Raw genomic sequence first — 27,328 nt, 5'->3', positions numbered from 1 at the left:
AATGCCAGTCTTCAACTAGAAATTACAAATTTGCAATCACAATGCATGGACCCTCTTCTTAAAATTGACTCAGAACTCAAATTATTGCTTCAAAAATATACTAATTTGGCCACATTGGATAATTTTCAAAGTTTAGAAGAAGCTGTAGCAGCTCTTCAAGCCAAATTTAAGAGCCAGGCCACCAACTCTGAGCAATTGAAACAGCAATTGGAAGAGCAGATAAATAATGTCCAGACACAGCTCCAAACAATTGTCAAAAGCATAAAAACACAAGAAGATTTTGATTTAGTGATTTCCACTCTAAAGGAACAGATTCAATCACTCCAGATACCTAATCTGGACCCCTTGAACAATGCCTTAGCCGAGGTTAAAGAAAAAATTGAGACACTTGAAAATTTTATGAACAACTTGCCATCTTCTGATGCTTTGAGTGCAATAACTCGGAGTGTTGCCAATATTAAGCTGCAACTTGAAACATATGAAGATTTTGGAAAAATTCAAAGTACCATAACCCATCTTGAGGGTACAATAGCAGCAGAGCAAAGTGATTTGACAAATGTACAAGAATCTCTAGAATCCCGCCTGCCTGGTATTGTAGACACACTTGTCAGTGTCCAGCAACAGATCACAAAGCTTGAAAACCTCAACACTGAATCTGAGCTATCTCATTTTCATCACTTGATCGATGATATCCAAACAAAACTTGAAATTTTACAACAATCAACACCCACTCAGACAGATATAGCCCTGCTCCAAAATGCTATGCAAAATGTAGCTGATGCTTCTGAATTAAATAATGTGAAATTGGCACTTGAATCTTTGCAAAATACTGTAACAAATCTGCCTACATCACAGGAACTAAAAATATTAAGAGAGCAGTGAATCGCATATTGAAATCAGAAGATATCAAGAATATCCAGACAGAGATCAAACAACTTACTCAGACAGTGGCCACTCTACCAACTAATCAACATATTAATGAACTGCATGCCCTGTTTGAGGATATCAGAAGACAGGTCCATGATCTTACTGCTCAAAATTCAATATTGGCAGTTATTGAAAATTTGCAACAAATTGTAGCTAATATCAAACAACAGCTAGGGGCCATGGAATCCAATCAAGCAAATGCTCTGTCTGTTTTTGCCACCCAGCTTCAAAAGATTGTGCAACAATACAAGAAACTTGTTGTGGACATAAAAATCAAGCCAGGCCATGATGATGTTGTTAGGACCATCAATGAGCACCTTGAATCTGTAACAAGCAGATTGCTTACAGCAGAAAAAGAAATAACCGGCATAATTGAGAATCCAAAACACACAGTAATTCTTGAATTGCAAACAGATAATGGCAAAGAATTTTATAATTCTGTGTTCCAACAATTTATTAAAAGCCAGTCAAGAAAACATTACTCGAGTTACAGTGATCTCAAAGCCTCAATTGTAGAGAGATTCAACAAAACCCTAAAAAATCTTATGTATAAACAATTTACACTTCAAGGTAATTATAAATGACTTAATATTCTTCCAGAACTTCTACATAAATATAACAACTCTGTCCATTCCACAATCAACATGAAACCCTCTGAAGTAACTTCATCTGATGAGCAAAAATTGATCAGCACTGTTTATTATCCTAGATACCAGCCAACAACAAGAAAAGCCAAATACAAGGTGGGTGATCAAGTAAGAATCAGCAAATATAAGCACTTATTCAAAAGAGGCTTTACAAGAAACTGGAGCACTGAATTATTTACAGTGGTTCAAGTTAAACCTGGGACCCTTAACACATATATAATAAAAGACCACCGAGGACAAATTCTCAAAGGCCGGTTCTATGAAGAAGAACTCAACAAAACTAAACAGCCTGACACATATCTCATAGAAAAAAATCATCCGCAGAAAAGGCAACAAGTTATTTGTCAAATGGCTAGGACTTCCAGAACACAGCTGGATCGATGCAGACAAAGTGATAATATGAGCACCTGGGATGTTATAAAGAGGCTGCCAGAACCTGAACAGCAGATTAATAGAAATGGCAAGTTGCTGCCTGATAATATTAGATGTCTTATTGTTGGGCCATCAGCTTGTGGTAAAACTACGCTAATGATTGATAATTTTTTATTGGCACCCAACTGGTTAGACTGGAAAAACAGGCACTTGTATGTCTTCTCTAAGAGCTTGGAACAATTAAAATATTAGCAGCTGATGAAGCTATATGATGGACTGGATATTGCCACTTTTGAATCAGATGTTAAGCCACTTCATGAATGTCTCGATAATTCTGTTGTTGTGTTTGATGACATTATACTGGATAATCAAAACAAGGTTAGAAATTTCTTTACACAGGGCCGACACAAAGACATTGATTGCTTCTACCTGGCACAGACTTTTTCAAAAATACCGAAGCAGCTGATCCGAGACAACAGCAATTTTATATGTGTGTTTCATCAAGATCATACCAACCTCAAACACATACATGATGAATATGTAGGGGACTTGAGCTACAATGATTTTTCCAAGTTTTGCAGTAGGTGCTGGAACCAGGACAGTTATGGGTTTGTCACAATTGATATGACAAGAAAACCCAATAGTGGCAAATACAGAAATAAAATCAACAATTTTCTAGACAATGAAACATATATAAATAACCATGAAAAGGCCAATTATTGATGATCTTAAATTAAGAGATTATCTTGTAAAAAGATTTAAGGGATGGAAATCAGAGAACCGAGGAATTTATGAACAACACAAACAAACAGAACAGCCTATTATTGATGCTATTAGTGAATTAGGTAAAAATATCAAAACTGTTACAGAGCAAAATCAAAATTTGATCACAGAGCTTGTACCTGTAGCTGCAAGAAACATATTAGATTATCCAATCACCCCACTTTCCAATATTCATACACCTAGTCCTGTTGCTGCTCGAAGAATTGAAGCTACCCAGGATCCTATTGAATTGGGTCTTCTTGCTCAAAAATAGTTAAGCACACCTAAAGACAACAAAGATGAGGTTTTTGGCTTATATGCCGACACAGAGCGTGATGGTAGCATCGTACATAGAATTGGCAATTTCAGAGTAATATTTATGGGAGATGATCTAATTGTATATTCAGAATCTCATCTTGGAGAAAAAGGTGGTTTTGTTAAATATCCCGGCACACCTGGATTGTGGGAAATGATGACTAGGAAAAGGCCTGGCAGCTATACAGATCAAGATTATGAGCATTACAAAGAAATATTAATAAAATCAGATGCTCTATACCAGAACAATGATCCCACACAAAAAAGAGTCAAGTCTAGCAGTGGAGCAAAATACAACAACTTAATCAAGCCCATATGGTCACAAATCAAGACAGGTAGTGGAATCAAACAATACAACACCCTTCCTAAAGAATTTGTCTGGGTTGATGATGTCAGGAAACTTGTAGATAGGTTATTGGTGATAGCTGGGGAGGAAAATGCTGGCAACCACAATTTTTACAATGAAAAGGTTGGAATTATGGACATGATAAGCACACAATTGTCTAATTTTATAGTGAATGACACTAAGGGGATTGGATATCTCATAAAAATTATTAATACTCCACAACCTAAATTTTGGAATATTTCTGAGGGTCGGGGGTTGGTTAATGACATTATAAACAAGCTGCCATTTGAACTACACATTCCAGGCTATCAGTATTTTGGTCCAGGCACAAAATTGGACCATAGATTAAACAGAGGTGATCCTGGTGTTAATCCCCTAGATGCTGCTTGTAGAGACCATGACATAGCATACAACACACATTCTGATCTAGACAAGAGACATGTTGCAGACAAAAAATTAGAAGAGGCTGCATTTGGTAGATTTGTAAGCAAAGATGCTTCTTTGAGTGAGAAAATAGCAGCATTGGGAACCACCATAGCTATGAACACCAAACAAAAACTGGGGTGGGGGCTGTGAATATGTATATAATAAACCTACAATGAAGGCCAAGGGTGTTATGTATCAAATACCTTATGCAGGTCTTAAATCTCTTAAAACTATTGATAGTCTTTTAACCAAAAAGCAGCGCAAGAAAAAAATTCTTGTCTTGCAAAGGGCCATGGTATGAAATTGTTGCTTAGTACCCCCCAATTAAAAAAAATACAGCAATCTAGAAAAAAATCACATGTGGGGGGTTTCATATTTACTATCCCGGCCATCTTAGCAGCACTTGTGGCTGTTGGGAGCTTGGCTGGGGGATCAGCTGCTATAGCAAAAACAGTAATAGATGCCAAAAAAAATAAAGCAGAATTAGATGAATTGAAGCGCCATAACCTGGCTATGGAGAAACAAGGCAAAGGTGTTAAGAGAGCCATGAATAAGTTTAAAAAAAACAAGAGCAGCTTACAAACCAAGATATTGAAGCTTTAATCAAGCCACTGGGCATCAAAAATTTTAGAGGAGTGTACATGTCTGATTCTTTACCAGAACAACCACTCAACAAAGAGTGTGGCATTGTTAATTTGGATAAGTACAAAAATCAGGGCACTCACTGGATTTGTTATCTTAAATATTTAAACAATGAGGCATTTGTGTTTGATTCATTTGGAGGTGTTCCACCTGAAAATTTAATAAAATATCTAAAATCAGCTAATCTTTATTACAATAATGCCCGTGTTCAAAATTTCAAAGATGTTAATTGTGGACATTTGTGTTTATCTGTTCTTAGATATATGTCTCAAATAAATAAACCATCAATTGAAAATTTTCAAAAAGCCTTGTGGTATTTAAAACATCATGGGGGTATTCCATCTCACCAGCCAAAATTCAATATTGAAACTTAGATTACATGATGATATAGTGTATCCCAAAACAATAGCTCTCAGAGCATTTTATGGCATGTACTTGATCCCTAATATTACACACAACAACAAAATTGCAGTAGGGGATCAAAAAATTGTCATCACTCCAGGGCAATATAATCTGTCCACTCTAAATGCTCAATTACCCAGAGGTATAGTATTAACTCAAAATTCTGTCGCTCACAGAGTAGAGATTGTATCTGCTACAGAAACAGTGGATCTGGGTACTATAGGAGAGCTGTTAGGCTTTGAGAACAACACAAAACTTGAACCGGCCATCAAACACACTGCTATTAATATACCTAAATTCTTAGAAATAGAGACTCTGAATATTCACTGTAATGTGGCCGAGGGTATGATCACCAAATCAAATGGCATAGGCACTCACAAACAAACTGGCATCATTGCAACATTTAAACCTAACTCTGAATTTATGGAGCCCATCATCTACACCCCATCCCCAACATTATATTTTCCTGTGTGCCATAATAGAATAGATAACATTGAATTGATGGTCACTAATGAAAAAGAAGAATTAGTTGATTTTACCACAACAACTGCAATCATAGAGATTAATATTTAAATAAAAATACATACAAAAAAATGGAAAATATTGAGAGTTATGAGCTACAATCATTCCCCCCAAACAGGAGGACATTTGCAAATTTAAATCAACCCAACACAGAGATTGAGGTTGATCTTGATGTAGGGGATGGCTTTATACACCCCCACAGAGCAGATCTATACATCAAATTTGATGTTGTAAAGCTTGATGGAACAGATTATCCGGCAAATTCAAATATAAGATTGGTAGATAATTTTGTGCCACATCTGTTCTCTGAAATTGAGATCAGAAAACATGGTGTTGTTATAAACAGAGTAGATTATCCCGGCATTACCTCCACAGATTTGGCCACACTAAAATTATCCAAAACCGAGGCTTCTTACTACAAAATAGGTGGATTTGAGGCTGGTGATAAAATTATATCTAAGATCCACACAGTGCTGTTCCCTATGCGCCTGTTGCCAGGATTCTTCTCAGATTACAAAGATATTATGTGGAAGGGTGGTTTAAGAATCACATTTAGAAGAGCTGCCAATGATAATAAAGCTTTGATGAGGTACAGTACATTAAACTCTACAGGGGAAGCTCTGCCTAATACCCTACCTGATGAAGGCAAATGCATTATTCAGACTATGGATCTAAGAATCCCGGTTGTTGAATATGAAGCCAGTTATGCTCTTAAATACAAAGCAGATATAATAAAAAATCCACAGATTCCTTTACAATTTTATACATATCAATGTGTACAGAAGCCTGCCACTGGTACTTATTATGAGTTTGATGCTACAAATTCATTCTCCAGTATACAATATGACATGCCGGATTTTGTGGTGGTACTGTTTCAGACTGGAAGACACAATAATCAGGAAAAAAATTCAAGTAGATTTGATAACTGCAACATCAAGAACATATATGTTAAAAATGGCAGAAATGAGGTGTTCCCCAGAGTAAATTATAATTTAGACATGTCCAAGGATGTTTTCCTTAAATTATATGAAGCATTTACAGCATACAAAAGGGTCACTACTGGCAATACTGACATGTATTACACACCAGATGAATTCAAAGCACAGAGACCCATGTTTGTTATCAACACTTCAAAAAGAAAACAAGTTGTGGTTAATGACAGGACAAACATTAAAATTATCTGTGAATTCCACGATACACTCCCTGATGACACAATATGTAGTGTTATTCTCATAGGTGAAAAATCATATGTTTATGATGTAAGAAATGAGAGAGTCGCAGAGCAATTCTAGAAAGCCTCTGCAAAATGCATTGTCTTAGTACTAGTTTGATATGAATAATAAAAAATTCTGTATATTAAATCAAACAAACCTATAATTCAATTTATACAAATCTGCTATATTTTTGTGTTTTTTTTAAAAAAATATGAGGAGCACTGCAACAACATACCCACACTCTTCAGCCTCTCTCACAATACTAGCTGATATGTAATGCAAAATCTCTTTATCGTGAAGGTACCTTAAAATATACAGCTTAAAAGGCTACGACTCGCCCGGGCGATCCAGCTCCGCTATTTTCCATCTACTACAGAAATAACCGGAAGTGGACCGGAAGTAACCGGAAGTGGACCGGAAGTAAATATGTGTGGGTGTGGGTGGGTGTGTGTGGGTGTGGGTGTGTGTTAATACGTTTGGCCTAGTTTTAAGTGTAGCCAAAAAAAAATATCAAGAGGGGCATATTTTTAACAAATTTATGGACAACAATCTCACAGAAGTGCCTTTTATAAGTGTAGGCAAATCAATCTGAGGGGGTCATACTTTCCCGGGAAATTCCCGAGGGCATTTTTACAAAAATCTTGGATTAAACAGGGTGCTACACTTGAGCAAAAAACTCATATGGGCATGTTGAGCAAGTTTTAAGTGTAGGCAAATCTGCCTGAGGGGGGTTCATACTTTCTCGTCCCAGTAATAGGGTATTTTATACTACTTCGGATACTCATGAAATTGTAGAGAATAGTGAGTGTTTAAATATGCTTCTGAATACAAGAGAGAATGTGGTAAGTGTCCAGGCGTCGTGTTCTTATATATGTGAAAGTGGAAAAACAAGAATAATTTTATTTTTAATTCAAAGTATCACATGAAATGAAACTAAAGGGAAACATATGAACAATTTGCAGTTACTAGCCTTCCTAGCAGAATGTAATTCTTATTTCTGCCCACCCCATTTCTTTCCTTTTCTGATGCTATGCGCGGCCTTGCTCCAAAGATAGCCAGAACTGAGTATAGGTAAGCGTATTTTTTGAGGTCTTATTATTCATGAATTTTATTTGAACATCCTTCATCTCATCGTCACGATTAGACGAAATTTGGAGAACAGACACCAAATATCAATCCTAGAAAACAATACGATACTCTATCCTAGGAGTCTGTGGAACAAGTAGTGACTGGAGAGGGCTTGACCAATGAACACGTGAGAGGGGTAGTGAGTACATGGAGGAGAGAACGTGGCTGAAGCTTACTGCTGTTTATAAAAGCACGCATTGCTTTTTTTCGCTCACTCGATTTCTACCTTTTTCTAACAGTTATGTGCGGCTTTGCACGAAAGATTTCTGGGTATGGAGTATATGTAGAATTATACATTAATAAAAAAGTGGCTAGAAGGTGAACATTTTAGTGGTTAACAAACATCCTCTGAAATCATGAAAGAAAAGTATGTAAGGTAGCGTGTTCTTTGATTTTGGAAAAGTTTAAACACATTGAAATCAAAACCAGGAACACTTCCTGGTTCCAGAATAACCGTACTAAAATTAACGAATTGTGGAATGAGTAATAAATAATTAACTACAATTAATTTGTATTTTGCTTATTTGGCTTGGCTTTTCTGCCACTTTTGGCTAATCGCAACAATGAGGATAAGTGATAATTAGATGGAATTGATGAAGGGAATCGAAGCAGGAAATGTCTGTGACGAGATCGAAAGTCGACCACTCAACGTACTGAGCCACTAAGAAAGCACATACTACAATTGACTGTAATATATTGTGTGTTAAAATTTCAGTGCTGACAGAAAGTCTGCCAAATGTGCCAATTCATAAATAAACACTGTAAAGGTATAATTTGTGCTTTCAAGCGATTCTCAGCAACGTACACAATATACACAACCATATATTTTTGAATCCTTGTCCCTAGGTTCAAAACTTGCAGTACCTGAAGTTCTGTGGATCCTAGTTTAGGCAATAGACAAGTACTTCTTCAAATGATAACTTTACGCCAATTTCCTTTTAGATATATATAGGTTTATTCATATAATATTTACATAAGTTAATTCTTGGCCGTTATTCGCAAAATTACATTTCGGTGTACCCTGTCCCCCCTTCTCGAAGAGAGTGTGTAGACCAGCGTAGCCACTGGCTCCACGAGTAAAAAAAAATATAATCCTCAGTACCAAAAAAGATGGCTGAAGGTATGTGTGTTGTGTACCCGGTTTCCAACATGAAATAAACTATTGGAAAAATGTGAAAAGAGAAAGTGTGTGTATTAAAAGAGAGAAAGTTAACATCCCCGTCGGTTCACATAGTAAGGAAAGAAAGCTCGCCAAGCCGCTCCCCTCAGAGAAAAAAGATACCTCTTACATTGCTGTACTCCGCCAAACATCTGAGACCCACTGCTCCCCTGCGCTTCCTATTTATAGGCCCCGCTAATGAACTAAACCGTTACTGGAAACTTACCGCTCCCTAACGGCCAAGAACTCAAACCTACAGGAATACATAGACATACACAATTTATAACATAAAAAAGGATCCAGTAATGATTGCATCATTACAACACCTATTAACTATCCCTATATTTGTTATAGATTTTAAGTTTCTTATTTCCAAAACATTACATTAAGAAGAAATAACTTTTCAAAATTTATATGTACGATATTTGGGGAGACATTTTTTTCGATTTTCAATTTCAAGCATAATATATGAGTATACTAAATGTACTATCTATATTGCAGAAAGAGAACGTACGGTTTGCTTTGTCTGTCAAGTTAATGGTGAATGTAAACTTGATTTACATAAAGTAGGAGACTGTTTGGAACCAGGGTTATACCCGTCTTTATCAGAATGCAGGGAGAATTGCACGGGTGAGCATTTTTAATTTTAAAAATAATAATATTTCAAGGAATGAAGATTGATTATATAAATATATTTCTTGTATATCTTAGTATGTGAAAATATTGATTGTTAGATCAAGAACAAACAACCCAACAGTTTTCTCTGTAAGTTATACTAGATAATACTACTTTTTAAAAAATCTATCATCAGATTTGAATCTCAGACACTTAAAATGGACGATGGGAGTTAATGTTATTTAATTTTGAATATGTTTTATTCTGAAAAGTAAAAAACAAAACAAAAACTACACAGTCGTATTAGAAAGCATTAATCGTTCCCAAATACTGTCAAATGTACATGCTATGTGCGCAAGAAAATAAAATTTTGTAGCTAATCTTTATGGTTGAACCGCGCGTAAAATAGACTAATAAAAATATAACAGTTATCAAGTAATGTCGCGTATATATTCACAATAACAATTAAATAAGCAACACACTTAATATTTTCATATAACATAGTTTTGTTTGTGAGATTTAAAATTTTAAAAGCAAGATTTTCGAAATACGTATATTGGCTGGAAATTTGTGACATTTGTGTATACACATAAAGAAACATGGAAAGAAGGACGTTCAAAAAAATAATTTGAAGGGGGGAAACCGCTACCCAGATCAACGACAAGCTATGCCACTCTCTCCTCTTGGACTTCTATCTATTCCAAAATCTTTAAATCAATGTTAGGAAGATAAACAGTTTCTTGGAATAATGTAGTACATCCTGTGGACGATTATTTCGCAGGCCTCAAAATGTGATTTCTATAACAATACAAAGGTCTAATTCCATTCGAACATCCAGTCAAGCTGAAAGGAAACCATGTTGCAATATAACAGTCAAAATAAGATATACAGGGTGTTTCTAAAGTTCGTTTACAACGCTTGGGAGGTGATTCCTCACACGAAAACAAGCAAAAAGTGTGAGTTCCAGTTTTACGACTGAGGCTTCGTTTCCGAGATAGGAGCCTCGCAAAAGGTGACAAAGTGAACGTCACACCTAACTGGGACGAATACTATCACAGATAGAGAGGCGGTTCCAAGGGAATCATCAAGGAATAGTATGTGCTCAGTCCGGAAGTCACTATGAAAAGTTCACTGCACGCATGCGCAATGGAGTCCTCAAAGGAATTGTGGATTTCCAGCAAGAACAATGCATGGAAAGGGTGTGTAACGCAGCAAGAAGGACCGTGACAATGAGAAATGTGTTAAAGACAACACATCCCGACCTCAAACATCAAAACATGAGCAGGGAACACAAAATCCGAAAAGTTGAGCACGGTTGCATACCCCAGTTACACGCGAGGAATGATCGAATCATGTCATGTGGCATACAACAGACTCATTACTCTACCAGGAGGAGGGAAAGAAAAACACAATATCAGATGATTGCGACAACGTGTATTTTTACACGCGACAACAACGTAATATGCCCCCCACACACAAGAAATAATAAATGCTACAATGTCTTACGCACAGACAGTGTGTGTCACTGTACACCAACTGAAGATGTCACTTTCACCACACAAAGGGGGTGGGGAGCAATACCAAGAGTGTTCTCACTGGGATTTGCCGAGGTCGATAATCACAGACTGTTTTCAAAATGTCTTCCGTTCACTTGTGCGCAGAGATGACAGCGACGAATCAAGGATTGTCGAGTACGAACAAACAAGCCAGGTGTATCTGCTACTGTCGCGGCGGCGACGTTGATGCGAGCAACGAGATCCTCAGCTGATGTGACAGGTGTGTCGTATACGAGGGTTTTCATTTCTCCCCAGAAGAAAAAAAATCGAGAGTGTTGAGATCTGGCGACCTCGGTGGCCAAAGCACCGGTTCATCCCTACCAATGAACCTATTGCTAAACACGTCATGCAGGAAATGTCGTACATTACGATCGAAATGAGCTGGTGCCCCATCGTGTTGGTACCACATTTCTTGCCGCAGTGCCAAAGGTACGGTCTCCAACAGTTCAGGCAGAACCTCACTAAGAAATGCATGATACGTGCATTAATCAATGTCACCTAGGTTCACTGTTGTCTTCCCTGCGATGGTGATCAATAATTGATTTCTCTGTTCGTTTGTTTGGGGCATGGGGTGTACATTTTCTTTGAATTTAAGCTGGCTTTGATCACCCAAGGATTTAGTCCACGCGACGCCACTGTTTTCGAGTGTAATTTTTAATATCGTATCTATATGTAGTTATGCTAATTGTTTTAGAAAACATTTAAATTTCTAACTTGCATAATCATTGTGGTACACAGTTGGATCTGTCACACATACAACTTTGTATCCAACATAAAACTAATGCTAATTAAAAAGAAAAAAATCAGCTATGTTGCTTTTCCATAAATGTTTTCCCTCAAAGACAGCGTAGAAAACTAATCAACCCTTTCATAAATTTTGTCACTACTATATTCCAGAAGACAAAAACAAAATTTCTCGAATGTCTCCGTCGTTTTTTTGACAAGGCTGTTGGCTACAAGTTGTTCGTGTGTCAGATTCAATTAACGGCCATCTGAGAAAAAACAGAATGATCCTGAATTTCTTTGTACCATAATCCTACGTTTATTACAAAGATCAAACTAAAAAACTAAAGGTTAGAAATTTTGAGGAGCTGGTAGTGTAATACGTATTGAAAGTTGTTCCTTTACACTAGGCGACGTCTTCTCCATCATTGTTCTACAATACATAAGGTATTAAAATTGCAAACACCTAGCTATCTCCACGAGAAACTGACATTTAGAAATTCCATACATCCATACAAAACTAGAGGTCGGCGAAAAATCGACATTCTGGTCTGCAAAGATTTGGAATGCTCTTCCCGATTATGTTTCTTTGTAACAACACCCAATAACTTCAAAGAACAAGTCATATTATTTTTATTGCAAAGACAACAATTGAGCATTAGCTCGTACGGGTAAGCAACAGGAATCAAGTAAAGTAAAACCATGTATTTTGCAAACACTTATCTGACACAACGAATATTTTTCAACCTGTGTGCATGCTATTTTAGTATCGATTTGGAAATTGCGTATTTACACGTGTGTATGTGTGTATTAAAGTATCTGTCATTGCATTCTCTTATAATTTTATTATTTTTCATTTATGTCAAATTCATTCATGTTATGTTATATATTTGATTTCAGTATTAAAAATATATGTATTGTAACTTTTATTCACCAGAGTTAGGTGGTAGAGCAGCCCAAGGCTGAACTCGCTCTGTAGTAAATAAAAAGACTTTTCAATTCAATTCAATCACAACTGATCTCAATTTAAATATACTACGTTCTTTCTTCCTCTACCTTTCACTTGCTATCTTCTGTCTTCCTCTTGATTCCATACACTAGATTCTATATTCCTCTTACTTCAATATACTAGTTGGAAGAACAAATTAACAAAGGAGAAATAAAGCAGAGAAAACATTTTACAGAAATTTCACAATTATACTCTTAGTATTCTTGTTTTCTATTTTCCATATCTCAGGAGCAGAAGCAGTACATTTTACATGTTGTGGATCAGCGCCACTCGCAATAAGCTAACCTTAAAAATGAACCACTCTAGGCTAAACGTTCATCAAAATCTTGTTAAAAACTATAGACTAAAGACTATATCATGATTTTGGGAGGATTATGCTGTTAAAAATGTTCAATCTACGAAAAATAACTCATCTGAAACTATGTGACACATAAATATCATTCATTGTTTTCTGGCCAGGGGAGTTTTTTTTCCTTGCAACCTCCATGCTGTTCGATCTTGAGCTCTTCGCTATGTTGCAGCGTAGGACCCATTTGTTTTGATGTCGTCAATCACTTGAAATCATCTTCTTCTTCTCCGAGTCTTCTTTCCCTTGATCATTCCTTCAATAGCACCCCTTAGGATACAGTTTCTTCTCATCCAGTGACCCAACAAATTTATTTTTCTCTTAATGATTATCTCCAGCATTGATCTCTTTTCTCCAACTCTTTCTAGCACTGTTTCATTTCTCACTTTTTCTCCATTTCATACGTTTCATTCGTCTCAATAGCCACATTTCTAGAGCTTCTAGTCGCTTTTTCTCACTTGTTCTCAGTGTCCATGTTTCCGCACCATACAGAACTACACGCCATACAAAGTATTTCATTAGTATTTTCTTCAGTTCTTTTTTCATAGATTCACAAAAAATATGTTTCTTTCTATTGAATATTGCTAAAGAATAATGTCTTGAAATTTAATCATGTTCAGTTACCCCTAAGTATATAAACCTATTGATTTGAAATTTTAATTTAATATTTCAACCCAATATAAGAATAATGGGGGCCATTAAAAAAAATGCCTCCGTATAACTGATGACTGCCATATCTTTTTTCAGATAAAGAGGAACATTTTTGTTACAAGTGTTACAGAGATGGAGTATGTAGGTTGCATCTTACTAGAACAAGAGGTTGTAGAGAACCAGGTCTATATAAGACGTTACATAAATGCAACATGAATTGTCGTAAGTGATGAAAACATTATTACATTTTAGTTTCAATATAAGCGTATTAATATAATCTTCAATCTTTCATAGTGGAGATAGACTTTCTTTCTGTTAATTTCTAGTGACGTTGATATATTTTACAGATGATTCGTACTACTGCCAGCAAGGTGTTATTTTGAGAGACCAAGGACCCAGTTTCCATCCTGCTTGATGAAAGCATCTCTTTAATTTGATGAATTTACAATGATTTCTATTTTGTTGAAGTATCTCATTAGAAGCATATATTTGGGGACAGAATTTTCTACGACATCTTCGATGTTCACTGTTCATTTGTCCTGTTCATATGCTTTATTTAAACCGTTACGAAATTTAATATCGCATGATATTACCCAAATGTCAAGAACTCTGAAGTTTTTGTGGGATGCGTTGTACTATTAATCACGTGAATAAACGTGCCATGTTTTTCAGACAAAAAGAAATACTTCTGTTGAAAGTACTAGAGAGATTGAGAAGTAAATTAGATTCTAATCGCCGCTGGTTCATGACTTTGTAGATCACAGTCCTCTATTATTAATTGCAAATTGCTGGGTTGACCCCGATATTTCTGCCCACTAGTAAGTTACATCCGGAACCACTTGCATCAAAGCCGAAAGGGCTAACCATTGCGATAGGAGGGGGAAACTTAGTTTAATAAATTATACCATTAATATATAATTTTGTACATACACAAAACGTGCTGTATTTACTTCAGCCGAAAAGCGTCACATTTACTTGATGTGCCACAGTGATGGCGTATGTAGAATTGATTACAGCAGACCAGGTACTTGTTTGGATCCGGACCTGCATTTGGATGAATCATTATGCTAAGCGAATTGTAGTAAGTATTATATATGAGATAAATTCCATAACATCGGGTTAAGAGCAGTCCGTATGCGTCACGTCGGAGTGTATATTTTAAATTTAATTTTTAACAAAAAGTGTGATTAACTCTTTTATTGTCTATGTAAAAACTTACACGTAATTACCATCGATGGCACTAAGAACAAACAATGCATAACATGAAGTCTGTGCTTTAAGGAATGATTAAGCACACGATGAAATACCAAATAATTCATGTAGATATGGAGATGCATTACGTCAGTGGGATTATGTTTTCATTAACAAAGAAAGCATAAAAAATGCAAAATGGATTCCCGTAGCGAAATCCATCAGTATGAGCCGAACAACTTCGATTTACCTAATCATTCTACCATGGCCTACAAATCATCTTTCTCCTTTTCTGCTCCCAAAGCATGGAATGCTTTGTCTGTGAACATCGCAAGTATATACAACCCATGAAAATTCAAAGGTAAAGTAAAAGATCAGCTGTTAGTGGAACGATGGCAGAGTCGGGGCACATACTGAAGGTATCCAGTCACTCACTATAAGGGATTGTATTACTATATTATTATTACCATTGTCTTTTGTATTTGTAGTTACACTTTTTTTGCATGCAACTTATTTCTGTGTATTTTTTTTCTTTTTCTTGTGTCTGTGTATTATTTTACATTAAGCTTACTGCTCCATACGCAGTTTATCTTATCTTATATATACATATATGTATTATCATATTGACAATTGTTATTAGGTGGCAGAGCAGTCTTTGGCTGAACCCCGAACGCTTAATAAATAAAAAAAAAATGAATTATTATTATTATTGATTGATTTATTATATTTTACTGCGCTTGTCTTCCCCTTTTGGATAATCAGAATTCAGTGCATACTATCATAATGCCCAGAGCATAAAAATAAACTTTCTGACTGCACTTCGGAACTGGAAGAATTTATGGAGCAGGACTGTATTGTAATAACCGAAACGTGGCTCAATGACAATGTACTGGATTCCGAACTGCCTTTTTCAAAACATTTCACTATGTACAGGAAAGATCGAGGCTCAAAGTCGGGGGAGTGATGCTTTGCATAAAAGACAAATGAAAAAGTGTGGTGCGAAGTGACCTGGATCGCGACTGTGAAATTTCTGTGGGTGGGTTGAGGTGCTTCTCGGCAAGAAAAACAAACTTTTCATCGGTTGTTTTTACAGGCCACACAAAACTTGCCCCGTAGCAGTTCTGGAGGCTTGCTACGATTCTGTGCTGTCGGCATCCTCTATGGGCGACGTAATTCTTTTCGGAGACTTCAATCTCTCAATTACATGGACAGACTCCACGCATGGCTTTACAAGAGACAAGAACGACACGTACTTCATGGATCACTTCATACATGGCCTCAGACTTCAACAGCACAATATGTTCAATACACGAAAAGACAATAACCTGGACTACATTCTCTCATCACTCCCTTCGGCGCACATCACCCCTTCGAGAAACCTCATCCCTTCGGACCACGAATCGCTGGACGCTGTATTCTGGCTCCCGGACCACCTGAAGAGTCAATGACCTCCCACCCCTCGACGCCAATACCTTGTTTGGAGCAAAGCACCCTGGGGTGACATCCGTTCGGCGCTGGATTCCATTCCCTGGAGCCCGACCCTGTGGCCGAGTGGTTAGCACATCGCGCTGCAACGCCAAGGGTCCCGGGTTCGAATCCCGGTCGGGCTTGGTTGTTTGTGAATGTCCATTCATCAATTTCATCATTTCATCACTCATCCCCATCTTCGCAAATTAGCCAAGAGGCACAAACACGAAGTAAAATAAACTAAAAACTAAATCCATTCCCTGGACAATCCTGGAGAGTGGAAGTGTCGACGAAGCGTGTGACGTGCTGACTGGTGTGATTCATGCAGTGATGAAGGATTATGTGCCACTCAAAAAAACGAAATCAAGCAAATACCCTTCCTGGTTCGACTCTGAGCTCTTACTTGCCCTTGGAAACCGAAAAGAGGCCTGGGATCTCTGGAAACGTTTTCCTAATGAATACACACGGAAAACTTTCACCGACTTACGACGTCACTCTAAACAATTACAGAAGACCAAATACAGGGAACACATCCGTGCTATCACAAACAATATCAAATCAAATCCCAAAGGTTTTTGGTCACTAATCAACTCAAGGAGGCAAAATTCCCGAATACCTTTGAAAGTAAAACATGACTCAGTATGCGCAGAGGGCCCTGAAAAAGCTAATCTTTTTAACTATTTTTTTCTCCATAAATACAACCACGAATTCACCGGCTTCATCCCTTCCCAACCTCCGTCCAGTTTGCTGTCACTCTCTAACGTCTCTCTCCACGTCTCCAGAAGTCGTGCAATACATCCTATCTTCAATGCCTCAAAATCGCGCCAATGGTCCTGATGAAATCCCTTCTATTTCCTAAAAAAACACTGCTTCTTCTCTCGCTATTTCCTTCTCTATTTTATTAAACAGATGCATCAATGAGGGTACATTTCCAGATTCATGGAAAAATGCTAACGTGGTGCCATTATATAAATCTATTGAAAATACATCGAAATTTGATGAGAGGTACCTAGGTATATTGTGTGAGAAGTGTAAAACAAAGATCTTTTTTGAATTTCTAGTCTAGGTTTCTTTTGTATAAAATAAGGTTGTGTTTCGTGTTGTGCGCATAGTTAATGGAAAGTGAATTCCTCAAGGAGTGTGTTACAGCGGATTTTTCCATTGACAATTTTGTAATTATCATAAATAAGAAAGTCGGAGCAATAGAGAATGAAAACATTTTACGGAAATTTCACTATTGTATTTGTATTGGCTGGTCTTTATTACATAAGGTAGTATATACTCTACGTATATGGGAATATGACGAAGTAAGTAAATCTAGAAGAATGCTTTAACAGTGTGTTGAAATTAATCTATTCTAAAATACGTGCCGAGCATGGCATTCGACTCAATGTTCCTGATGTCGTAATGTGCTGTGATAGCCACTCTGCACGGAGGTAGACAAGGCCTCGCCGATGGCGTAGTGGTAGCGCCGTTGCCATGTAATGAAGGGGTCCCGGGTTCGATTCCCGTTGGAGGTACATAGTGGTTCGGATCCCACTTTAAACTGAAGGTCTAGTACCGATTAGCCTTACTCTGCATAAAGTGGATTAAAAACATCAACTCAACTCAACGGAGGTCGGCGAATTAATAGCTTATAGTAATTTTTTTTGCGAATCAAGAAAATATTTTTTAAAATTTCAAAATTCCTTTCTGAATTGTTTTGATTATTCAGAGGAAGATAAAAAACAATAAAGTTATAACAGTCATTAATTACAAAATATTTATGTAAATAAGATGTAATTTTCGAATGTTTCAGGACTGTGCTGGAGGTGTACCAGCAATGGCGAAGTGGGTCTTTATGTGTAGTGTCTCCACTTAATTTAGTTTAGTTATGGTAAAGTAATATACCATAAGAAAACTCATTAATACTAATTTTGTTTTAATTGTCTCATTTATTGTTTCTATATCTTAAGCACTGAAGTACCCATTTATGAAACAAACATAGTTTGAAGAATTTATTTATGATAATTTTCGCCCGTTACAAAATTTTTCACACCAGTCGCACTCAAGAAAGTTTATGAATAAAGTATTCTCTAATATTTAAAAAAATAAAATCATCTAAATGTCTAGTAATTTGTTTTGTGAAAATTAAATAATATTGTTACAGTAAACCCATATACTTCACAGAGTTTTTTGAAAGAATGAGGAAGGTCCTAAAGTCATGTCCAGAAGTGAAAAGCCCGTCACAATTACAAGAAATGTATTTTCTGTAGCTGAGAATTGAGATGTGGGAGGAATATTCTGAAATTAAATAACATTCATCAAGGAAAATGAAATTACATGAATTGATAGAGCTACATAAATGAAGGTGCTAAGAAAATAATTTAAAAAGTGAATGTAAATTTGTCTGAATGTGACACCCGTCACAATGGAATTGCCCATACATAATCAACATTTTCATATAAACTGAATGAAAGGTGAAGCTATTTAAATATTATTAAGTGATGTTCCTCCCAAGTAATACTTTCATTGTATTAGGTATGGCAATCACTACATTCAGTAGCTTCAATTGCTTGAATTGCTGTTTGAAGTCCACTTCATTGACAAAGTCTATTCGGAACTGGACCTAGTTTAAAGTAGTATCTGAACGACTTTGCATTGTGCTTCCACCGGGTATGAAACCCGAGACCAGTAGATTTTAAAATCACCAATCATTTCATATAATTGCTGACATTATGACGAGGTTATTGAAAAGTAAATTGAACTTGCAGTCATGTGAGGATACATTGAATTCACATCTGGAGTTATTATTGAAACATTTCACAAGACAGATGTAAATCATTAGTTTCTAGTAATCCTTATTACATGCAACTAGATCCATTACGAGTTTAAAATCCACATAATATATTATACAAAGGCTATTTAGCGTAAATTTTCACATTATTTCTCAAACTGTTGCTCCAAATGGTAGATCTCTATGAAAGAAGAATTAATATTCATTCATACAATCCTCTTCCTAATAACATTCACCACAATCATAATCATCTCTTGTCTGTGGACGTAGTACAGAATAACTTATCTAATTGTTACTTTTGTTAAATTCCTCGCAAGAGACTATAATGTGTTTATTCCTTGCTTTATACATCATATAAATGTTTAACATTTACATTCATAACAATTGTGTAAGTCACGCATTTGCATATTTATAAATATATATAGTTGTACTATATTGTGTCACAATTAATTATTTTTGTATATTTGTATATTCTTGCATATCTTAGTTTGCGAAAATATACGTTGATATAAATATCAAATAACCCATTATTGTTGCATGTAAGTTTTGAAATTTGTAGATTTTAGAAACAAATTGAATTTATTAGATTTGCTAGGTATTTTCACACAAATGTAATCTAAAACAAATCACAACACAAAATGGGGTCTGAACTATAAGACACAAATATTAATAATTTAATTAAGACGGTAATATTTATTTTCTTTCCTGAACTTATAGATCTCGCTGACAGTATACACTAGATAATAATATAAAAAAGAATAAAAATATCAGATTTGTCATTTGAATCTGGAACCCGAGAGTTAAATAGTATTAACTTTGAATATGTTGTGTCCTAGAAAGTAAAAAGCAAACAAACAAGAACTACACAGTTGTATATTATTAGCACCAATCGTTCAAAAATTCTGTCAAATTTAGATGTTATATTCGTAAGAAATTAGCTATAAAATTTTAATCTTTATGGTGAAACGCACTGTGGCCAATTGCTAAGAACATTACGAGGTGGTTGGACATATAGTGAAGATAAGGGAATGTAATTGAATTTATTTTATTTGACCGTTGGAATTATTTAATAGGTAGTTCTGGCATAATGATATCCAATATTGCCAAATAGAAATACATTAGGTAGGCTAATATGGTCTTAAAGTTATTCCCTTCTGTGCAACAACTCGATTCAAGTAAATCTAAAATATAAACTATTTTCTGCCAACATTTTATGTGTAGGCTACTATAAAAATTCCAAACTTTTATGCTGAAAGCACATGGGCAAAATTCTCAGGAGGTACTGAAAATTAATTCTTATTGCTATTAATATTTACCCTAATAATTATATACAGGGTGGCTCATTAAGTCACTTAACACCCTCAGTACAAGGCCACTGCGGCATGGAATTTGAAATTGGCGATGACCAATCATTGCCTGGCCAAGGGGGAACCACATTGACGCCACCCACACGGTCGGCGGCCATCTTGATGTCCGCCATCTTGAATTCAACTTCAGAATTTTAAATAGGAAGGGGGTCGTGCGACATATCAGAATGGGCTAGAATTTCACGAGAAATGCAATGGTGAAGGTTTTTTTTACGTATCTTTAACCAGTAAAAAGTTATGACTGAATTCTTGTACCAATTTGCTCCTTTTCGAGGTGTTAGAAAAATGCCTTAAATTTGTTTAGCGCATCTGTAATGCATCGAGATCAAAGTGACGTCTATGGAGAGACGTTCGCATGCCATTGCACATTATTTTAATCGGATACATCCATGAAGAGCTGCTCATTATGAATGGTTGTCGCGAACAATTTACAGTGTGACGCTTCCATTGAATTAAAAGTCCTTCACAGTGACAAGGCTAATGTTTATGTTCAGAAGGAAGTTCATAAACAGAATATGTGACCCTTCTCATCTGATAACTAACTTTGGACAAAAACTGGTTCATAACGTTCCCATAAGTGTTCTGGTGTTCTTCCCTATTGAAAAAACTGTAGAAAGTACCTTCTTCCATAAGCAAGGATGAAAAAAAACTGTTTATTTAACAAATCCAAGTAGCCCTAAGCATTTAAGGTTCCGTTGATGGAAAATTGACTAACCAATCGTGTTCCACACAGCACGTCACACCATTAACTTACCAACACTAACCATTCAGCTTTGATCTGTCAAAAATGGGTTATCAGATAAAAAGCATCGAATATTCTGTTTATGAACTTCCTTCTGAACATAAACATTAGCCTTGTCACTGTGAAGGACTTTTAATTCAATGGAAGCGTCACACTGTAAATTGTTCGCGACAACCATTCATAATGCACAGCTCTTCATAGATGTATCCGATTAAAATAATGTGCAATGGCATGCGAACGTCTCTCCCTAGACGTCACTTTGATCTCGATGCATTACAGATGCGCTAAACAAATTTTAAGGCATTTTTCTAACACCTCGAAAAGGAGCAAATTTGTACAAGAATTCAGTCATAACTTTTTACTGGTTAGAGATACGTCGAAAAAACCTTCACCATTGCATTTCTCGTGAAATTCTAGCCCATTTTGATATGTCGCACGACCCCCTTCCTATTTAAAATTCTGAAGTTGAATTCAAGATGGCGGACATCAAGATGGCCGCCGACCGTGTGGGTGGCGTCAATGTGGTTCCCCCTTGGCCAGGCAATGATTGGTCATCGCCAATTTCAAATTCCATGCCGCAGTGGCCTTGTACTGAGGGTGTTAAGTGACTTATTGAGCCACCCTGTAGAACACAATTTTGAGGGGAAAAAATGGTGTTCTATATAATATGGGAGAGAGAGAATAATTAAATTTGGGGGGAAATTTTCGTGAGATAATTTCTAATTATAGTCTAATTTAATATAATACATGTTATATAATAATAAGAACCTCTCTTTATAATTTAAATTAAAGTTTTATTCTGTATTAAGTCTCCTTAATTAAATTTCACATATGTATTTATTAAAGAGAGGTAGAATATTCCTTCAAAAATTGTATCTCTGTCTCTCTATGTGGCAAGTACGACACTAACTCATGTAATTTGTATTCCTGTTGATTTTCACATATTTGTCATTATTTTTTCTACTATATGGACAGGTTAAAGTTACTTTGGTGTAAGTAACTTTTTTTAAAAAAAGAGACTTAGACACAGAAACCAGATCGAGATAAATCAATCTGTTTACTGAAAATGTGAAGTAAGTCAGAGATTCATTCAACTGTCAACAGATGACAGTTTAAGGTCTAGTGATAAAGGAAACAGCTGTTGTGTTGATCAGCAAAGTGCTGTGAGTCAAACTCTTTTTTAAAAACAAAAAGGGACTTACACCACTGTAACTTTAACCCATCCATATATACACATTAGCTACAGCACACTACTAAACACTATCATAACCATTATGACCCTATATTTATCAATACGAAATTTGCATTATATCACTGATAATTCCTGCATTGTATTTTCTAGGATCATCTGAAATTATTAGAGGTATGTACACTTCCTTAATTCTGTATATTTCATTAGAGGAGGTTCAAGATATATATATAGTTCTTGAAAAGTAGAAGTAAATATGTTTGAATAACATTTATAGTTCAAACAGATATTTGTTTGTTTGAGAGCATCGTTTGTGTAACAATTTGAAAAGTAAATGTTGCATCAGTTAAGGAGAATATTTTCAACAGATTATTGCAACTGTATTGGTGGTTTGGTTTTGAATATCGGTTTTCACGCAAGTGATTTGACATATCTTTCTATATATTTCCTATATTTTCTAGTCCATGGGATTGATATTTCTGTATACATATTACGCTAGAAAAGAAACGTAGTTAAATTAAGAACTAAATTCATGAAATAGCATTACAGTAAAAATGGCAAATCAACATTAAAAACAAAATTTAAATTATCTTCAAAGAATTTATAATGTTAATCTCCACACATAAATATTATTTTCTTCCAATAGTTCTGATAATAAACAAAATATTGCAGGAACCCTTGAAGAAGGAAAGTGTAATAGAACGATGACACTAAATGAAATAGAATTATCTAGTTAAAGCAGTATTCTTGTATTGTAAGAAACTATTCATGATTTTGAACAAGAGAAACTATTGATGATTTTGAACAACCTAAGGAGCCGACATCATCTGTTATAAAATAAGTACTGTTTTTAATCCGTGAGGCATATGGATCATAGTTAAAGAAGTATTAGTAAAATATTTTATAAATATAAATCGTGTTTTTAACAAATTTTTCCAATATACTGACTCGAAGTGCTATTTCGGTATTTCCGTTTGTAGTTTTTCGAGTCTAGATACTCCAGCTAGTATGAATGAAGTATTATTATTAAACTTGTACACGAATGAGGACATATAATGTTGTTATTAATCATTTCAGATGCTCAGTTATGTTGGAAATGTGCAGGAGATGGCGAATGTGAGATAGACTTCGATCATCCAGGAACCTGTACAGGATATGGCTTGTATAGTACCGCATCGGAATGCAAGAAACATTGTGGTAAGTGTCTGGATAAATTTTTGATAAATGTTTATTGTCATACATCTGCATTTACCAGTCGCTCTTTCTTAGTGTAATAATATGACGAGCAATCACCTTATGTGAAAATTTTGTGTAATTATTTATACTTAATTACATTTTTCCACCGCCATTTTTTACCCTGGTGGCGAGAATTGGAACTTTTTTTTTTGCAAAATTTCTCTAAGAAAAATACAATTTCAAACGTTCTATGTCCAATTTGATGGGGCATTAATAAAATATTAATTATTAAGCATATGCGTGCACTTAAAACACGATATTTATTTCAGGCATGGAGCAGCATATTTGTTGGATGTGTCAAAGTGATGGCGAGTGCAGTCAGGATTTTAGTAGACCAGGGACTTGTTGGCAGTCAGACCTGTATTGGACTGCGATGGAGTGTAGGAGGAATTGTCGTAAGTGCAGACATACTCATTTCAAACATCTTAAAGTGCGAGGCAATATATTTGAATATACAGTCTAAATATAAGATCTACCAGTTATAAAACCTAGTAGCCTTTCTGGCAAAGCGAGTTGAGCGGTGGATTAAAACTCGCTACCGAAGGTTCTAGGTTCGAGTTCTGCTTCATTCATTCTCATCGTTACATTGGCCAGAAAGTCGTCTACAAATACAATTTTGAAAATGCGTTGTTTTGATGAAGTAATTTAAGATTTGACGTTTACAATTCAGAAAAACTATAACAAAATGTCAGTGTTGCCAGTGTTACAACGATGCAACTAAAACAAAATGAGAAGTCCTACACTTACATTTTTCCGGCTATATATATATATATATATGTATGTATATATGTATAAAGGATTTTTAATGACGGTAAGTGCCGTAACATAGGAGAATAAGCCACTGCAAAAGCCTTCAAGTAATGAGTATGAATGAAATAAATGAATTAATATAAAGTAATGGATTTGAAACTGCCTGAAACTCAGTGGCTTATTTTATCATTCTCGCATACAGTAACGGATCCAGATGTTACAGTTAGGAAGAGCAAATGTCTCACCTCCTTCAAACGCATCTCTAAGGGAGCTTTCAGACCAAAACGACGAACCATACGTATCACTTGGAAACGAGACTTATGGATTGAATGCAACCTTTTGTACCAGAGTGCCGCATGCTGCACGTTTTGCTTGTCCCTTGCTTGCCGCTCATACTGGGCTGTTGTCTAATACCATGTATCGTTTTCCTTTTGTACAGATCGTGAAGCTTGTCACTTTGCTATGAGACCCCCATGTCGCATGTCATTTGTCGCCTATGTCTGAAAGCTCCTATTTCTAGTAATTGAGAGAACGATTGGTAGTTGAAACTCTACTATAAACGCTGTTTGCACTTCACATATCTGCATCTATTTCAGTATCAGCGTAAAGCGAAATTCCTTTTTTGAAAACTTAGGTTGGTTTCAATCACAATTTTAAAATACCAGGTGGTTATAATTAAAGTGACGGTGTTCAGAGTGATACAACAAGGGCTGTAATGAGAGAAGCAGTCTGAAAGTTCGTAGATATGCTAATGAAGAACGCGCACGCGAATAATGAAAAAAAAGTTCCAATTTTCGCCACCAGGGTAAAATATGGCACTGTAAGCAGTCAAAACGTGGAATTTTCAGTAACTCTGACGTCAAAGTCGGTGACATTGCCTAACCATTGTGTGAGCTCCCTGGTTGTTGTTGGTGACGCTTGTTGCTTTTTTCCTTTAGTGATGTGAATGTTCGCCGAACATTAAAAGTTTGAATTTTTCCGTGTAAAAAGCAATGGCTATTGCGAGGAAAGACCGTGCACTTCTAGTGAAGTTGTTTTACCAGAATGGGAGCAATAGCAACGCTGCACTGCGGAAATATCGCCAACAGAAAGGGCTCAGAAGAGGGCCCATGTCAATTAATGGTCTGAAGAAGATGATGAAGAAATTCGAGGAAACAGGTGAATTGGGTTTACCACCAGGGAGAGGAAGGCGGCCCATCCCCGTGGAAGTTGTGGACGAAGTTGCTGTAGCTGTAGCTGACCGTGCAGCACATGCCTCAACTTCTGCAACCAGTGCCAGAGCTGTGAGTACTGCAAGTGGGCGGTTTCACAAACCGAAAATGAGGCTCGGTGAGGCTCGCCTTAATGGATTTCTCTCGTAAGGCATGAGCCTCATTTTCTGGCAGTGTTGCCAGCTCCTTACTCGAAAAAATCACCAAGGTTTTTTTTTGGGTCTAACCTAGCCTAAAGCAAGGAGCTGGCAATCTTGCTTGAGGCTCGCCTTAATGGATTGCTCTTGTAAGGCATAAGTCCTATTTTCTTGCAGTGTTGCCAATATTTTACTCGAAAAAATCACCAAGGTTTTTTTTTGGGTCTAACCTAGCCTAAAGCAAGGAGCTGGCAACCTTGCTTGAGACTTGCGTTACAGTGCATAAAGCAAGGAGCTGGCAACCTTGCTTGAGGCTTGCCTTACAGTGCATAAAGCAAAGTTGCCAACCTACTGGTACTTTTGCCATAGCCTTTTACAAAAAAGAGAGCGGAGAGAGAGAGAGGAGAGAGAGAGGAGAGAGAGAGAGGGAAGAGTTAAACAACCGACAGCTGCCAACACCCACCCTAACCTAACCTAACCCAACCCAACCCAACCCAACCTAACCCAACCCAACCCAACCCAACCCAACCCAACCCAACCCAACCCAACCTAACCTAACCTAACCTAACCTAACCTAACCCACCCTAACCTAACCTAACCTAACCTAACCTAACCTAACCTAACCAGGTCTAACCTAGCCTAAAGCAAGGAGCTGGCAACCTTACTTAAGACTTGCCTTACAGTGCATAAAGCAAGGTTGCCAACCTACTGGTATTTTTGCCATGGCTTTTTACAAAAAAAAAAGAGAGAAGAGAGAGAGGGAAGAGTTAAACAACCGACAACTGCCAATACCTACCTACAGCCTTTTTTGCTTGGTCTAACCTAGCCTCAAGCAAGGAGCTGGCAACTTTGCTTGAGGCTTGCCTTACAGTGCATAGAGCAATTTTTGCCAACCTACATATACTAAACAAGGAGAGTCGGCAACAAATATGTACTGCCGTAAAAGAGAGAGAGATGGGTGGATGGTAATATAGTATGTGCATGCGTGTGTGCGTATAATATGTAGCATTATTAACTAGAGTGTGTCGGCAATTTACTTACAACTAAAAAAAAATAGAGATGCCAACTTTGCTGTAAGATGAAGAGAGAGAGAGATTTATGGCTGGCAACAGTAATGAGCGAATGCGCCATATCGCAATTTTCCAAGTCCCGGGGGTCAATGTTTGTATATCGTGACCTTTGTAAACCTCTCTCTCGGGGGAACGACGTGCCACACACGCGCGCGCGCGTGTGTATTGTGACGCAAACAAACAAACAAAATAATAATTGTTGTTTTTTAGGATACCTGGCCCCTATAACCTCGCCAGGGTGCGTGGTGCCCAACCAAAAAAGTAAAAGTTCTCTAACGGCTGCGGTTATAGATTACCGCACCTCTATAGAGTTTCACGTGTTTTTTTTTTCTCTCAAACTTCCATGAAACTCTACAGAGGACCTCCGTAATGCATGCAACGTGTACTAACGACTCTAGTGTTATTTGATGTTGTGATATTTTTGGATATA

General features: G+C 36.5%; 1 protein-coding gene across 1 annotated transcript in view; it reads left to right on the top strand.

Annotated features, from left to right (window-relative positions):
• LOC145978987 (uncharacterized) overlaps positions 1-27,328 on the top strand; it is a 370,418-nt gene that overhangs the window by 71,491 nt on the left and 271,599 nt on the right. The window contains exons 10-14 of the mRNA XM_083112046.1: positions 9,364-9,492; positions 13,859-13,984; positions 22,648-22,668; positions 23,572-23,691; positions 24,000-24,125. Of these exons, the coding sequence (XP_082968172.1) occupies positions 9,364-9,492; positions 13,859-13,984; positions 22,648-22,668; positions 23,572-23,691; positions 24,000-24,125 (522 nt within the window). The remainder of the gene's footprint in view (positions 1-9,363; positions 9,493-13,858; positions 13,985-22,647; positions 22,669-23,571; positions 23,692-23,999; positions 24,126-27,328) is intronic.

Source organism: Lepisma saccharinum, chromosome 25, assembly GCF_977018435.1.
Source record: "Lepisma saccharinum chromosome 25, izLepSacc3.1, whole genome shotgun sequence".
NCBI classification, from domain to species: Eukaryota; Metazoa; Arthropoda; class Insecta; order Zygentoma; family Lepismatidae; genus Lepisma; species Lepisma saccharinum.
The sequence above is the reverse complement of the archived record's forward strand: the minus strand, read 5'-3'. Positions and strand labels throughout refer to the sequence as shown.